Source organism: Pagrus pagrus (genome assembly GCF_965226575.1).
Source record: "Pagrus pagrus genome assembly, chromosome: 5".
NCBI lineage: Eukaryota > Metazoa > Chordata > Actinopteri > Spariformes > Sparidae > Pagrus > Pagrus pagrus.
Window position 1 is genome coordinate 10,627,023 of NC_140189.1, and position 17,315 is coordinate 10,644,337.

The window sequence follows — 17,315 nt, forward strand, 5'->3', positions numbered from 1 at the left end:
CAGATAACATAATCCCCCTGACTTTTCATCTAACACCGACTTCAGGGTCATGACGCCCCCTTCTTAGCCGGCTGTTTATCAGCCATGCAAAAGTTGGAAAGTTTATCATCTATGTATTATGTTTTTGTTAATGATAGTAGCTGTTTCTTTCTATCCACATGAAAATATGAAAGAAACAGACTAAATAATTTCAGAAATTCAACTGGGACAAACATTTTTAATAGGGGCCAACATCTGTAGGAAACTGCACACATGCAGAATGTATGTGTAATGTTTAATGAGCTTTGACATTTTGATAATTTCTTCTTTTGTTTGTACTACACAGTTCTTAATGAATCCAGCAAATGTTCCGCTTTTAATTTGAAGGCAACACTACCTGACATCCTGGAAGTACCCTTCTAGCTTGACACAGTTTATTTACTTCCCCTTCTCCAAGGTAACCAACCTGTATACACAGACACAGAATGTACAGAGTTGTATAGTCCAATAGGACAGCTTCCAGTTAGTTCGTTACTGCTACACATCAACCAAAGGTATGTTTAGACCTATATTTGTATGTATGCTTGCATGTCAGTCTGCCTGTGTATTATTGATTTGTGTCATATGTGAGGAGATATGTTACATATCTCCTAACCAGTTTCTTAGTTGTCTCTTTTTTTTTTTGTTAATCCCTGGTAATTCCAGAGGCCATAGTAGTGTAAGGTGTTATACTGACCCCCTCAGGTATGTGAATAAGGGTGAAGCAACCTGATAAACACAATAACAGAACAACTTAATTATATTACAATGTGTGAAACATATCAACATCTTACATTAAAGGTACACACTATGGTTTTTGAAGTAGTAGTACCCACAAGTGTCTCAAGTTTTAAGTGTGTGTGTGTGTGTGTGTGTGTGTGTGTGTGTGTGTGTGTGTGTGTGTGTGTGTGTGTGTTTGTTGGTTTGTGTGTGGTTGCGTGCACATGCGTGTTTGTTAAATGCACATACATGCAAACTCATTATATTTGTATTACGTTTACTATATTTTGAGTGGTTCAAATTTAATGCTCACCTCACATTTAATTAATCACACCTCAAAATTAACCAGAGATAATCATCAAACAAGTACATTTAGAATCTTTAATATATTCAAATGGGACTAGATTTACAAAACCTTAACAAAACAAAAAATGCAAAGAGCTTGAGATGAAGACTTTCAATAACCAATATTGGCCAAAGAAATAAAAAATAAATAAATTGGTCTGAATTTCAGGAAAATATGGCAACAGTGTGACACTGAAATGCACTTAAGGCTGTTTCAAGCACCAAATCCATCTGATTATCCAGTTTTACTGAAGCTGTGTAAGCTGCTTTCCAAACAGTACGGATATCTATGGCAGTAAATCTGAATGTAGAATAACGAGCTCTGATATCTTTGACTGTGTCTGTGTGGAGATACCAAAAGGAGTGCTGTAAAGGAGAGGGACTATAGGGAAACAATAAGTGTCCAATAAGTGTATTTGCAAATCCAGAATTATACCTATTGTTTCCATTTGCACCAGATGTGTAAAGACCTCTAAAATCGAGAATTGATTACTATTTCCAAGAAATAGATGAGTAATCAAGATCTCCAAAGTGTTCATCAGCATTTATCAATTGCAAATTTACTGATTAAGCAACCGAAGTACCCATATTATATTGGATGCACATTTTTGCCTGCGACAGGAGTTATCCATACTTCTGACTTTGTTTAACATCAGATTTGAGCTTTATGTCGGCCTTCCATGGAAGGGTTTCTCCCAGTTATCTGCATGCTCTTCTCTGATTGAATGGAATGAGACAAAATATACCTATTCAAATAAATAAATAATTATATATATGTATATATATATATATATATTTTTTTTTAAAAGTCATTGACCAGTCAAGGGTATTTTGGACCTCATCAGGCCATGGTCATCTGATCTCACTCAGCAGCTCAAGGTCATTGCTGACCTCATCAACAAACATCACAAATTTACAATCAACAGTTGCAACTTTTTTGTTGAGTTGATATATTCTGCCAAAAAGCTCTCTGTCACCATCTACAGGTTTAAGGGGAGCCTCAACATTTATCCATTAAGTCTGTCTCACATCAGTAGACAAAGCGTTTGCTCTGTTTATGAGTTTGCATAAATTCTATGATGCATAATGGCATATATCTCACATGGTGTTTCGGTTTCTTGTCTCTTGCTCTCTGTCCCCTTTGGTTTATTTTCCCACTACTTTCAGTCATAGTCTACTTGGTATTTTATTTCACACATATGGTCATTATTTATATTAATTCAGACTACTCCTGGCCATATTTTATGCCTGTGGTCACTGTTAGCCTTTAGGTATTGTTATTTTGTATGCAACTGGGGCATATCAGATTACTGCAATTCATACTGTACATATTCATCGCATTCTGCCAATCACTTCAAGTTCCTGCCCAGAAAAATGTTTTTTCTGCTCTTTTAACAGTGAAATGTTTGAGGATCAATGTAGGATGTTTGTATAATTTGTCAATGAGCCCAGAAAAAGTTTCGCTTTCACCTGTTAATGGAAAAACACTTTATAACGCCAATCTAATTTTTAGGTGGGCTACAAGAATGATTACTGTACTTTAGCTATCTCAAAAAAACACCTCATGTCCAGCAATTACTGTGACTAGTGAAGTTAAAAGAAAAAAATGAATGAACCAATAGGGGCTTTTTAAGGATTGTAATGGGGTGATTTCTTTTTATGCAAACCAGGTCAGTCACACATCAGATTTTGTATTTCCTAATCATTTGCAAAGGGGATCTCCCATATCATCGCATTGTCACTATCGCTACATTGTTACTTCTGCTAATGCTACCTTGTTGTCACTTCTATCACTTGCAAAAATCATCATTGCATCGGCTAACAGCTACATCTTCATTGCTTCTTGTTGTCAGTTGAAACGTTTCTGTCACTATCGGGCTATGTAGGTTCTCTAATTTAGCATTAAGTCATGATGACAATGGCATACCATGTTTCTGGTGAATACTATCATTCACCTGCTTCACCATTGCATTCTGATAACTGTTACATGTTCAATGTTTTTGTAAATGCTGTCATGACTCCCCATCAATGCTTAAGGTCTATGGTGTCCCCATCCTCTGCTCATGCATCCCGCATGCATCCCAGTGCCACTGCAGTCAATAAAGTTCAAGATCCCTAAGGCTAGCTTTCTTAAGCAATTGCATATAACTGGTGGTTGGTGGTTGGTGTTTTGCCTCACCTATTATTTAGCTGCTGTCCCTAATTACTAACTGTCAGGTCACTGGTGACTTCTTGTGACCAAACCATTAATTTCAGGCAATCTTGTCTCAATTAATGAATGCGAACTGAAGAGAAGCAGTTAATGGAGATTTTGTACACATATACATATATATATATGTATGTATGTTTGTAAGGGATAGTGTATAGTTCGGAGGTTGTTACACGGCTTACGAGTGAAATAAATAATAAATAATCACCCGCAATGATTCAGCAGCGACAAGGATTGCTCGGTAAAGTTTTCACTTCACTTTCACTTTCGAGGTTGTCCTCGAGAGAGGAGCTGGACAGCGGTGCTGTCTTACTTATGTTGCAACATGTTGCCGGGGCGGATCAGAGCGCCGTCCCTAGCAACGGTCTGTTATACTTGACGACTGTCATTATACAGAAATAACAGACCGTAGAACGCAGCAATGGACCAATCAGAGAGCAGCATTCAATAGAACCGTGTAATATATATATATATATATATATATATATATATATATATATATATATATATATATATATGTATGATTACGTTTTGGAGTGAGTATTTGGGTGAACTAACCCCCAAATTCTACCAGGCCCTTCTCGTCCACGTTCTAGACCAGTGGTTCTCAGCTGGTCTGGCTTCGGGAGTCACCATCACCCCTTAATAGGGTTGTGTATCCCTCTCACATTCCAGCTGCAGATTGTCACTCACCATTTTATAATGAGAGAAGTAGCTTGGCAAACCATGATCAAGAATATAGATGGCATCCAACCCTAACCCTCCCAGAAACTAACAAAGGACATACAATATAGACATACAATAAAAAACAATGCTTTGCTCACTTCAAAACCATAACTATATACAAAAGTCATCAAACAGAAATAACATATGGGTCAGACTTTGGCCTAATATACCCAATAGGGGTGTGAGCTACTGTACTCTCCCTACCAAGGGGAAGGTGCTAGACCAGCTTTTAGCTTCTTTTTAAAAATGTGTTTTATACCTCAAACGAAAGTAGATTATTTGGGAACGCATCTCAACTACCGGCCTACAGCTCTATTCATTAAAGTACATAGTTTTGCTCCCAATACAGTAAGAGATCTTAAACTAAGAAAATATGAAAAACAAAATAACAATATAACATTTGGGTCAGCGGGAAACAATAGCTCAGAGCCCCAAACATTTCCTCAAAAGTGCGTTAGCAAAATAAACATTATACTTCATCCAAAAACACATAAGCAGCAATCCAGTAAAAGAAATCTAAACTTTATGCTCACCGGCCAAGAGTTACAGTCCAGGTCTCACATTGTCACTAAGGCAAAATATGAAAAGATATCCTCAGTCCTCCGGGACCCAGGTGGGGGTCTGCGCGACTCCCTCTAGGAAAGCTGCAACATCCTTAGGTTGTTTGAAGAATCTCTCTTTCCCGTCGTATGTAATCCTGAGTCCGGCTGGATACCTATGGCAAAGACGATTGCTCTCTCCTTAAGCTGCTGTTTAACCGAGTAGAAATCTTGCAGAATCTTTACAACAGCTACGGAGATATCCTCAAATATCATGATTGAAGCTCCATTGTACGATAGAGCCTGCGCTTTCATTGCTGCTTGCTTGATCCGGACTATATCTTGCTGCTTGCATGATCTGGACTATATCTTGGAAGTTGTGGACTATGATGATGACAGCGCGGGGCCGCTGTTCGAGTGGGGGCTGGCAGGTGAGAGCCTGGTGGCAGGCCTGGTGTCTAACAGCTCCGCCTTTGAAGCTAACAGCAGCCAGGTCTTAAGAAAGGCGACAGGGTTACTGCCCTTGCTGCCTTCGGTTAGTCCGATGATGCAAACATTACACCGTCATCCCCTGTTTTCTAGCTCATCGATTTTATCCAGCGCTTTCTCTAACTTCTTCCCGGCTCTGGCTAGCTTAGCAATGTGGTCCGCCATAGCATCTTCAGAGTTGGAGATGCGTTGCTCAGCTCAGTAAGCCCAGTATCGAATGCAGCAATTTTAGATGAGCAAGCCTCTAGTCGCTTAAGAACAGGGTCGATCTTCTTGTCGAAGGAGGCTTCAACGCCTTTGAGCACCTCAGTAGTGATTCTTATCACCAGGCTGTCGGTCTCCACTTGACCCAGAAGTGCGTTGTCTGCCATGCTAGCTCGGCTAGTCTGGGGCAACTGAACGTCTCCGGATTTGGAGGATTTAGCCATTTGGGTGATCATCTTCTGGGTGTTTGGCATTCTTAGATCTCTGTTCCAGGTGTCCTGCTTTCCCCCAACGTTTTAAATATATCTATGTCCGAAATTACATTGAAAAACTATATCGAGCTGCAGGAGCCGAGGTGGCGAGCTGTTACTCCGACATTTGCGTCACATGACCCCCCAAGATCCTGTATTCTAATCCTGCTGGTTTGGTGCTCACTGGCCAACTTTTCTTATGCACTGTCACCTGTCACTAGGTCCTCCCGACAGGGTTGACCTTTAAGCCTTTAATCCACTTATTAATGAATTAATTATTTGCTGGACCAAACAGAGGTATGGTGTCAATATTATATCAGTTCTTACTGGTGGCTTCCTATAAAAATCTGCCACCACTCGACAGGACGTGGAGGTATGACTGCCCTGATTTGAACCCTGATTTTGACTGAAGCTGTGTCTGGGGGAGTATTAGTAGGGGGTTCTCGCAACCCTGATCATCAACAAATTATTTTTTATTACACTTGGACACCCCCACCCCAGTTAATTATCTTTTAAGGACAGCTATAAGAATTTACTGTGTGCGTGTTTGTGTATTTCCAGTGCCTTACGATGTTATCAGGTGATAGGAAGAGTGACATGGAGCGTCTGGGCGTCTTTAAAGAGATGAGCTACATCTCTGTCGGTGACAAGTACACAGCACCCACCGACCGTAAGTATAATATATGTTGCCTGATTACTTCATAAGTAAGTAGTCTAGCAATATCGTAGGCAACTGGACATGTTTCAGTTTCTTGAAGACGTTTCACGCCTAACGACTCTGAAACTCAGAGTTCACACATGACTTTTACAACTCTGTAAGGACACTCCCACACAGGATTTAAAGCCTGCAACTCCCCTCCAGTTAGTTAGAACTGAAGAAACCTCTTGGATGAGAGGTGAACCATCTTCAAGACACTGAAACACGTCCAGTTGCCTAAGATAGAGCACTTAGAACTACCATGAATCTTGCAATATACAGATGAAACCATCAGCTGTCTTGTTTTGGACTATTTTTTCGGTAGAAAATGCTGTCAAACTCCCCACCATCAGGTCTATAAATTGTCCAGAAAAACTAGTACACTCTTTTTGAACAATGTCCTTTCCAGTGGCAGAAAGCATGATATGATTTTGTCATATTTGTTAACTGACTTTTTGATGATGACACAAACATTGACCAGGTTACCTACTCATTATCAATCAATCAATCAAAAATGTATTTATAATGCACATTTAAAAACAACAACAGCTGACCAAAGTGCTGTACAATAAAACTGAAATGGCTAACACAGTAAAAACACAAAGACCAGTTAAGACAGACACAAGGACAGACTGGGGCCACTCTCATACTGAATTAAAACCCAAGGAATAAAGATGTGTTTCAAGGCGAGATTTAAAAGAAGGCAGTGTTGGGGCCAGCCTAACATCTAGAGGCAGCTCGTTCCAGAGTTTGGGGGCCACAGCTGCAAAAGCACGCTCCCCCCTGTGCTTCAGCTTTGACCTAGGGACAACCAGGATCAACTGGTTGGCAGACCTGAGTGACCTTGATTACCTACATGCTAGCAAAGTTAGGTCCATATTTTTAGTGAAACAGATTTACCACTCTTTTGAGATCATTATAAAAGACGTTGCAGGTTATATTTTAAGATGTCATGTCCTCCTTCCAAATCCAGGTCCATTTAATGAGTCAGCCTATCGTAGCCGGCAGATGCAAGTGGGAGTCGCTAAACAACGATGTGCTCTGCAGAGTGGCTTTTTTGACAAGTCCTTCAAACGGATATTTGAACATGAGGCGCTGAGCGACACGCTGAAACTGACCCACCAGAACCGCATACAGCAGGCCAAAAAGAACCTGGGCAAGGCCTTCCTGCCCTGTAACGGGGTCAAGAAGCCGTGAGAGAACATACACGGACACCTACACAGACACATGCATAACTAATTGATTGATTCATTCAGAAACTGACCATTTCCAAAGACTGAAAGCTGCTGCCTTAAAAGTAACCTCAGAAACTTCTAAATCTTGATAAGAATCAAATTACAGGTGAAAAATAGATGTAAATTAAAGCTATTTATTGAATTTCAGTACAGTGAATGAGGGGATTCAGAACCATGATTACTTCTGATCACTCAGACCACATTCAGAGGTGGTCTGGACTACATGTGACCATGTTCTTTTAAAAGTGTGTATGCACATGTGTCCTGAGCCACACTGAAGGACCGCCTACTCACCTGACATCCTTTGTAAAACAAGGAGAAGAAGCCACAACAATAGGCAGAATGGATTACACACTGATCTCCATGTGCTTCACTGTAATGTAAATGACATGTTTGGTCTCTGTGAACCTGCCAATGTCAGCAGCAGATGTTTGTGAACACACTATCTGCTTCCACTGGTCCAACTATTGAACTAGTAAGCACAATATCACCAGACTCCCTTAACAAGAGCATGTTGATAACAAATATGAACAGCCTTACAGTTTCAAAATCATGAGTACACTCATATTTACTAATTTCTTGTATTCATGGCCCTTTCTCACTATTATCATGTAATCTCTGCCTCCAGTTGTGGCTCAGGTAGTTACTATGGGACTCTGTCAGGACCAGTCGAAGCCATGAGTCCGCTAGCAGTCGCCCGGAAAGCCCATCGCTCACCTGGACGCAACATTGTCACCTCAAACCCCAAGAAAGGAAGTGGTTACAGGTTTATGGCAAGAACTCTTTCTAATGTAGTTCATGAGTGCTTAACACATCATATTTTTAACCTTGCGTTTCTCCTATACTTCATTTTATGGCTTGAAATAATCAAACATTTGAAGATTTTGCATTTGTTGGATTATCTAACACCTGTTTTGGGACACTTTCTAATATCCAGTGAGCCCATAAATCCAGTCTCAATGCTTTTTTTGGGAATGTAAGTACCAATGTCCCAGGGACAACGAAAGTGTTCTCTCAGACCGCTTTTTAAAGGTGCCATTTGTAAGAAAAGTCTCAGTCCCAATTCTTCAAATAATGAAGCTCTGGGTTTCCAACTCGTCAAAAAACTGACGCTCCGGGATGGCAGCCAACCGGAATGAGACTCAACAAGACTCAATCAACTTTTCTTACAAATAGCACTTTTAATAGTTAAATATATATGGATTGTCTTCATTTTATTTTTTTTATCATTGAAACATACTATGTAACAAAGGACACTATGGCTAATTTATGATAATAATACAAATTGAGTTTTTATTCTGTGCAGCTGAAGGAAATGCCATGTTATCTCCTGCAGCTATCCCAATGTTACACTGTCCAAAGTTGAGCTGTATGCCTCAGACCCCTACGACAGAGCCAGAGAAGCACTGAAGGTAACACCTTTGGGTCTTGTGTTATTATAAAGTTTTGGCCATCCTCCTGATGGTTATAATAACATGGCACTCGCCTAAATATTGAATTTGCTAGGATCTGGATGCACAGCCAAGTTTCTACATAGAACTAGCTTGTGAAGCAGTCTGACACTATTTTGCCTCTGTTTAACCAGCTAAAGAATGGTTTTCCCTTTGCGTAATTAAGATTTTTATATTTTTTTATATGCATGTTTCTATGGTACAGAAGGCAGCAACAATCCACAGCTCCAAGTTCAGAGATGGCCCTTTCAAACTCAACCTTCACCCCAGAGATTATTTTCAGGCAAATCCATATCGCTGTGACAAGCCACTCCCACCAGCATACAAGCCCCTCGCACCTGGACAGAAAGTCTCTCCAGTTCCCTTCAAGCCCCCATCCCCAAGCAAAAAGGTGATTATCAGTCTATGTGCCATTCGGCATCATCATCAGAGGGAAATGGAACTCAAAGATCCTGTGACATTGGTTTGTGATATGTTTGCCTGTAAATTTTTTAACAGTCTGCATGTTTCTGTGAATGTATCTTGTGTTAGATTGGAGGAATGAAAGCGGGCACGTTTAACTCCTATCCTTCACATTCTGCTGATCTGTATGTCATTCGCCATTCCAAACCAACAAATCAAGAGCCAATCTTCCGTCCTGCTCCTGGACCTAAGAGCACACCTGTCAAGAGTATCATCACCGTCAATGTTAACAGGTTAATCCTGGTCTCTGTTATCTATTTTCCCTTCCTCTGTTCTCCCAGGGAGGGTTTTGATATGACAAAAATCACCCTCTGGAGGTCATAATTTGACATATCCAGGGACATGTCCAAGCAGAAAGTTGAGAATTGTAGCAGTTGAAATATATGGGGAACACATGTGACGCATGATGTAGACATGGTGGAGCAAGGATTTCTAACTGCTACATAGTCTGTCTTTGGTTTCAGTGAGTGCATATCGTCAAGTGACTGAATTAATTCACCACATCATTTTAACTAAGATCATGTATACACATTGATTGGACCGATATATTTTAATGTGCAATGTAAAACCACGGTCAAGGTGAATAATAACTATCAAGTGTTCAGTATTGCTGAAATGCTGTGCTGCAATCCCAGTTGGTACAATGAGGAATTTATTTTGATCATTTTTTAACAGATTGTATTTATTTTTTTACACAGGTGTATCTAGCTTTTACTCGTTGGAGGCAGGAGTTTAGCCAGAAATATTATTTAGGTGAGCCTGTGGGATGTAAGGTGTGCAACTACAGAAATATGGGATTTAGTTTTTATACAGTTTTTAAGTCTTTATTTTAAGATCTCATGGAAACAGAGTATTTATACATTGCATTGATAGCAGGGTACCCACCCTGATGAATAAAAGCACAATAACGTCTACATTTCTCATCGGCCTTCTATGAGTCATTTTTTTAATAATCAAGGCTTTATGATGAAGCTTCGTGGCTTAGGAAACGTTTTGTCTCCAGTTACTTAGAATCTTGATAGTTGTAAATGCTATAATCACTGCTAAATGCTCAAGAGGAGTGTGTATCAACGTAATAGACTGAATTAGCCTACGCATGTGGCGGAAAATAATTTTGGCTAACTCCCTATACGTTTTTTACATTATGGAATTACTACTAGAATTACTTTTTTCTGTCTTTTCATCAAAGCTTTCTTGAGCTTCAGGTCATAACACTTCTCATTCAAAATTCAAGAAACTGCATCTGTAACTACTGATAACAGCCCATCACTGAAAAAAATACTAAACAGATAGTGGCAGTCAGTCTGCTGTCTATATTTTTATAGCAGAGAGAATGAAGGCAAACTCAGGACAGATATTTACTGATGAAGACAATCATAAGATCATATAAGATAAGATACATCTTTATTGATGCCCATTGGGGAAATTCATGTATACTGCATACTTGGGCTGTTTTATTTGAAATATGAACATTCCTTCGAAAGTGGGAGGAAAAGTTCATATTCGAATCTAATGACCTGTGTATAGTCTATAAGCGCAACAACACGTTTGAAGTAGTTTGCCTTGTGATCCTGCAGAGGGCGCTCTACAACTTCACTATTAGCTTGATTTACTGCATGCCCTATTGACCCTTGACCTATCAATTCAGTTAGTAATATCATATTGTTTGCTACAACAATGGAGGGCACTAGCTAGCAAAGCCTAAGCGGACTGATGAACTGGCGTCCAGGATGTACCACGCCGCTCACCCAATGTCAGTTGGAATAGGCTCCAGCCCCCCCGCAATCTTGCAAAAGGATAAGCGGTTACAGACGATGGATACACTGCCCTTCCAGAGTCCCCACCATTTTTCTTTGAAAAATCTCAGGTGCACTGGTGATCCCAAAAGGGAGACACTTGAAGCAGTACCTTCAATAAGGTGTTATGAAGGTGGTTAACCTCTGGCTATCCTTATCCAGAGGAATCTGCCTGAACCCTGAAGCTGCATCAAGTGATGCGAAAACTGTGGAGACACTCAGTTGAGCTATCATCTTGTCAGGTATCGGCAAAATTACAGTCTCTCGTTTGACAGCTTTATTAAGTCTCTTTAAGTCCACACAGATTTGCACTTTTCCAGTCTTTTTCAGGACAGGCACCATTCAGTTCAGATATACTGTGTAGGGCTGGGCATTGTTTCATAGTGCTATTTTCACAGGCTGTGTTTTTAGTTTAGTCTTTGTCTGAGTGCCTCTGCCGTGTTGTTGTGCCATCTCCTGTATAGCACAGGCCCCCTGCTGGTTAACCCTCTGGAGTCGACGGACGCACCGGTGCGTCCAAATCACATGACCGATTTAAGATGATGTAGCAGCAAGATGCAGCCTTGGACTTCAAACTATATAACAGTTTTTAAATGTTGTTGAGAGGCCAAGTAAAACCAGACTTATGATAAATAATTCACGCCATGCTTTTTCCTGAATATTGTCGTCACATTTGGTGTGCATTTGGTGCAGGAAGAAACAGTTAAAACGGGCTATTCTCAGGAAAGTCCAGGGTCCAGTGTGGTAATACAGTATGTCAAAATTAAAAAATAACTGTAAAGTCACACATGTGAGGTTGTGCTTTATTTCCAAGTGTGCACACCAGCATGCCCACTTGAACTGGGCCACCCTCTTTGTCCAGTTTAGTAGCTGTCCTTTACCGGGCAAAATGTTTCTTCCAGTCAGGCCACTCTGCTGGTTTCTCAAAACAAAAACTCTCCGGTGGGTGAAAGTTCGCCATCCCAACCACTTCTGACACCATATTATAAACTTCTTTGTTTATTCTTAAAAAAATAATGACAGTTTTGTTGGTGTAACAATGCTGGCTTTTATTGATACGGTGGTCTCTTAACACAGGTCTCAACACATCCTCTCATGGCTCAAAACATAGAGCTGCCTTATGCCCTGTATAACCCTTTACGTCAGTAACTGTAGTAACAAACATAACTGTCGTAAAACTCATGTCGCAAAACATATCCATGACAATGAACAACTAGATTTATTTTTCCAACGTCACGTACATAGACCCTTGAATATAGAAATGACTCATTGAAATCGGTTGAGAAATTCAATTTATAGTGCAATTTATCCAGAAAAACTGCAGCTCCCCCATTTACAAGTATTTGTTTATAGGCGAGTCTTGCAATATGGCGACAACGTTGACGTACGATCCACCGGCCAATGAGGCATCTATGTGTATATATATATCTATGATATTACTTTGACATTACACATTTATTACCTGATTTTAATGTCAGGATGTGGAGAGGATGGTGGTGGAGTTAGAGTGATAAAGCTGCCAAGCCAGTTATCATGGTTCAAGTCTCAGGACAAATTCTATTTTTAAAAACTGAGTGTTTTTAATAGACCTCTGGACTTCTCGAGCCGCTCTACAGACTTCAGACACAGACTTCACTGGACTTCACTGATTTAATTTGCCCAAATTCATTGGGGTACCACACCACAATAGATAAATATGTAGAAGTACAGGTTCCAGAGGTAGTCAAATGCATTTTATTATTGCAGTCTTTATGCCTGTCTATCAGTGGCTTATATTGCCTTGCAGTCTCGCTCTCTTGTAGCAGACTTTACATGATGACAGTGAACACATCACAGTACGTACGACTGACGATTTTCCCTGAACCCTTACCAAGTTAAGTTGTTTTTGTGCCTAAACCTAACTAAACCCTCACATAGCTGTGAAACATCAGAAAATTGTGAATTAACTTTGACATTTTAAAGACACTATCAGTCGAATGCTAAATTTGATATCATATTTACATTCTGCCTTGTTCTGAGAAGAACTGTAATTTCAGCTGCTAACTTTTTGCAAGATAAATAATCAGAAGTGTGCAAAATATCTGTGGAACAAATTTGAACTGAAATCTTGTTTTTTCTTCTTGTTTTAGGAGTGTGCACTCTGCAAACTACACCTCAACCTTTCCAGCTGTGATGACCTTCTGACTTCATCACTCACACTGAATCCACACTGGCTGACTTTTACCTTTAGTGTACTTGAGAAGTTATTTTGCTGCATATGTTTCACTCTATGTTATGATGACATTCCTAAGGATATAATACTTTCAAAAATTACTCTAATATGAAGGCAATACAGCTTCAGCCATCTTCAGGGACGTTTGCTTTTTTAATTTCCTGATTCCCTTTCTCTTTAATTGGAATGTTCTAGATGTGTCATGGTTTTGGGTTTAGTCATTATTTCCTGTTTAAATTTTTAGGTTTCATATTTTCAGTTTTCTACTTTTTGTCTTTGTGTGTTTTTCTGCCTTTTTTTAAAATCACCTTAATAGTTTCACCTGTTCCTCATTAGTCTTACCTCCCTTACAAGGCTGGCACACACCGGTTCCCAACAATCAGCCGAACATCACTCACAATACACAAATACTTGTAATGTACGATTTTTCCTCAAACCACTGTGTGCACAATCCAACTCAAAACACGTACTGGTGCTCATTAACCTACAATTTAATCCTCAAAATGTCAATCCTGTCTGATTGACATTTGAGGATTTTGGATTGATTACTGAATGCTTTTTATCAGATTCTGTGACTTTTTGAACTGCATGTGATCTGAATTGTTTGTGTTCACACATTGGGTTCCCTTTCCTCTGAGTCAACTGAGGCTTGGACCATTAATGCGGCAGGATCTACATCAGTGAGTGGACAGCTTGAAACTGACTGGGATTTTAACAGCAACATTTCTTGGCTCAGACCGGCCGAGTTGCAGAGGTTTTGGCCTACTGGTAACCCACTTTGGACTAGTGCTGGAGTATTGTCCAATGCTTTGTTTCAGTGCATTGGCCTCATTCTCTTGATTCTCGGATCGCCGGAGGAAGTGGAATAGTTTTGGCCCACTGACCCTTATTTCAGTGCATTGTGACACATTTTTCATTATGGTCAGTATAATCCTCCTGGCCCTGTTCTGACTGCCTACCACCTGCAGCATGAAGGAATTATGAAAAGTTTGGTGAGTGACTGCAATATCTCTTTACATATTGTGCACATGTCAGGACCCGGGTGGCTTTCCCCGGGGTTGCTTGATGTCTGGCATGCACCTGGTATTATATCAAGTAAACTTTGAACATCCTTTAAGCCTCTTCGTCCTAAATGAGTATTTCTTTCCATCTGAGAACTTTTCACTATTCACATTATGCACACACATTGAACTGCATCATCATGCTTATGTTATTGTTATCAGGGAATTCTAAGTGCTATATCGTAGGCAACTGGACTTGTTTCAGTTTCTTGAAGACGTTCCACCTCTCATCCAAGAGGCTTCTTCAGCTCTAACTAACTGGAGGGGAGCTGCAGGCTTGTGAACTCTGTGTGGGAGTATCCTCACAGAGTCGTTAAGGACATGCGTGAGCTCTGAGTTTCAGAGTCTTTATGGCCACTTGTGGGTCCTTGAACCAACCAGCCTTCATGTGGGTTGCTCCGGCTAGGTGAGCCCAGGTGTGAATGGTTGTTAAGCTGTCTGAGGAGGGAACTCAGTACTGCATTGTGGGTGGGTGATAAGTAATGTCTTAGGCCACCTCCTCTGTTCAAAGACGGTCGTTCCAGAATGACATAGACAGATTCTTTTACTCCTTTTTCAAACCATCTGTCTTCTCTGGCCAAGATGTTTACATTGTTGTCCTCAAAGGAATGATTTCTCTCCTTCAGACGACACTGGACAGCAGAGTCTTGACCTGAGGAGTTGGCCCTCCTGTGTGCCAGTACTGCTCTTAATATGATGCTCTTAAAAGGATAAACACCAATAAATGAGCTGGTCATGATGGTTTAGATCCCTGTTTCTTACAGATTGCTGCTGAGTTTATCATTGAACCTTTGACGCACATTTTTAACTTGACTGTAGAAAATGGGATTATACCTGGTGTGGAAGGCAGCGCATATCACTCCTTTATTGAAGGCTGGAGATCCATCAAATCCCAACAATTATAGACCCATATCTAGTATACAAAATGGTGTCCCCCAGGGGTCCATATTGGGTGATATTTTAATTACAATGTCAATAAATAATTTGTGTTGTAATTTGAATAACATCAAATTTCATTTTAATGCAGATGACACAATTATGTATAGTTCTGCCCAGTCGTTAGCGAGTGCAATAGATAACTTGCAATCTGCCTTTAATCTTATTAAGAAGATTCTTTGTATTTTGAGACTCAATGCTGACAAAACTAAAATAACGTGCTTCTCAAGGTGAAAGAATAAAGATGATGGTGCCTATCAGATTGTTTCTTTAAATGATGAGGTGACTGTATCAGTCTCAGTTTACAAATACCTGTTTTTTACTAAGAAGAAAGCCTGTCTTTTAAGGATCACATCCATTGTCTTACAAAAAAGCTCAAGGCAAAGTTTTAGAAACATATGCTGTTTTTCTTTTAGTGCAAGGACAAAACTTTTTTTGTTTTAGCAGAAACTGATTATTGTGACATTTTATACTTGCATGCAAATGTATCTTCTTTGAACACACTGGATTCAGTGTATCACGATGCATTACAATCTGTCACTGCAGCCTGTATGAGAAAGTTGGTTGGTCTTTTTTGTGCAATCGTAGATTGGAACATTGGTACATTTCTCTTTATAAGGCCATACTGGATGAACTGCCTCCTTATTTGTGTTCTCTACTGACTCCTTAAACTATCTGCAGCTACAACCTTCGGTCATGTGGACAAATCATTCCATTTCATGAACCCCCACTATTTTTGGTGAAAGTGCTTTTAAAGCTTTTACATTTTTCATCATCATCCTGGTGTGAGTTATAGAAACACCTTGAACTTGATTACTTGATTAGCTTGGAAGATTATAAAAACAGGATTAAGGGCTATTTGAGCACTGAATGCACATGTCCTGTTACTGAACACTGGCAAATTCATTGGCTTGATATAATTTGCTGATTGTTTGAAGTCAATCGTTGTATCTTTTATGTGAACATGTTTAATGTTGTTTGTTTTTAGTTGTTGTTTTTTCCTTTTTGTGAAACTTTTTATGATGCTGTCCTGGCTAGAAATAAGGTTAAAATTAATAGATAAAATAAAGAGGTAAGTCCCACAGCAGGCCCCACAACCTAAATCATGACACAAGAGGAATCCCCTGATATGTCAACGCCCACAAGCCAAAAGTGAAGACAGAAGGAATTTGCTGAGATGCAGTGAGTCATCTTTGAAGAAGAGATTGCTGGTGTGGAGACTGACACTGCTAAACTCAAGGCAGAACGTGAGAAGTTGAAGCTGAAAAAGGACAAACTAAAACTGGAAGCTAAACTTCTTGAGGGACAGCAGCACAGATAAAACTTTTCAGAACATGACAATGTGTCATTTACCATTCATTACTAAGAATTATTTTTATTATGATTTAAATATGATAGGCCAATTAATGGCCTATCATTTATATAGTTTGAATTGAATTAACTGTAAGTTATTGACGTTAATATGTATGAGGTTGCTATTACTGTTGTTTTGTTGCTTGTTTATGCATTTACTTAATAACTTGCTTACCAGTACAACAAGGCACCAACGTTTCATTTATTTTATGGATTTGTTTCATTCATTTAAAAAAATACCTAATAAAAACGTGATCACAATAGTATAAAATGTCGACTAGCTGTTCATTAAATGTATAGAACATGAAAGCTAAATTAAACCATTTGAAAAAGTAGTGTTCATTATATATGAATAGATTATAAGCGTTCAAAGTATTTTACATCTTTTACATATTCTTTGAGCCTACATTTTATTTTATCATTGAATTCTACAATATTTAGAAGATAATACAATATTTGTTAGCCCTGCAAATTGGGGCCTTCCCGAGCACCCAAAGACCTGAAAATCGGGTCACTTGTCCGTCACCTCGTCGAGCCGGCGCAACTAAGACGCTCGTATATAAAAAGGCCCTGCTTAAAGTCTGTTTCAAGGTATTTGGAGTGGACAAGCT

The 17,315-nt window shown here is 39.6% G+C and overlaps 1 protein-coding gene across 1 annotated transcript; it reads left to right on the forward strand.

Annotated features, from left to right (window-relative positions):
• Positions 1 to 371: 371 nt before the first annotated feature.
• On the forward strand, positions 372 to 13,347 carry cfap96 (cilia and flagella associated protein 96). Its single transcript, XM_084352989.1, has 8 exons — positions 372 to 533; positions 6,063 to 6,171; positions 7,172 to 7,391; positions 8,062 to 8,199; positions 8,770 to 8,845; positions 9,090 to 9,275; positions 9,416 to 9,579; positions 13,272 to 13,347. Exons 2-8 carry the CDS (start codon positions 6,072 to 6,074, stop codon positions 13,324 to 13,326), a joined length of 939 nt encoding a protein of 312 aa, XP_084209115.1. The 5' UTR covers positions 372 to 533; positions 6,063 to 6,071; the 3' UTR covers positions 13,327 to 13,347.
• Positions 13,348 to 17,315: the final 3,968 nt, after the last annotated feature.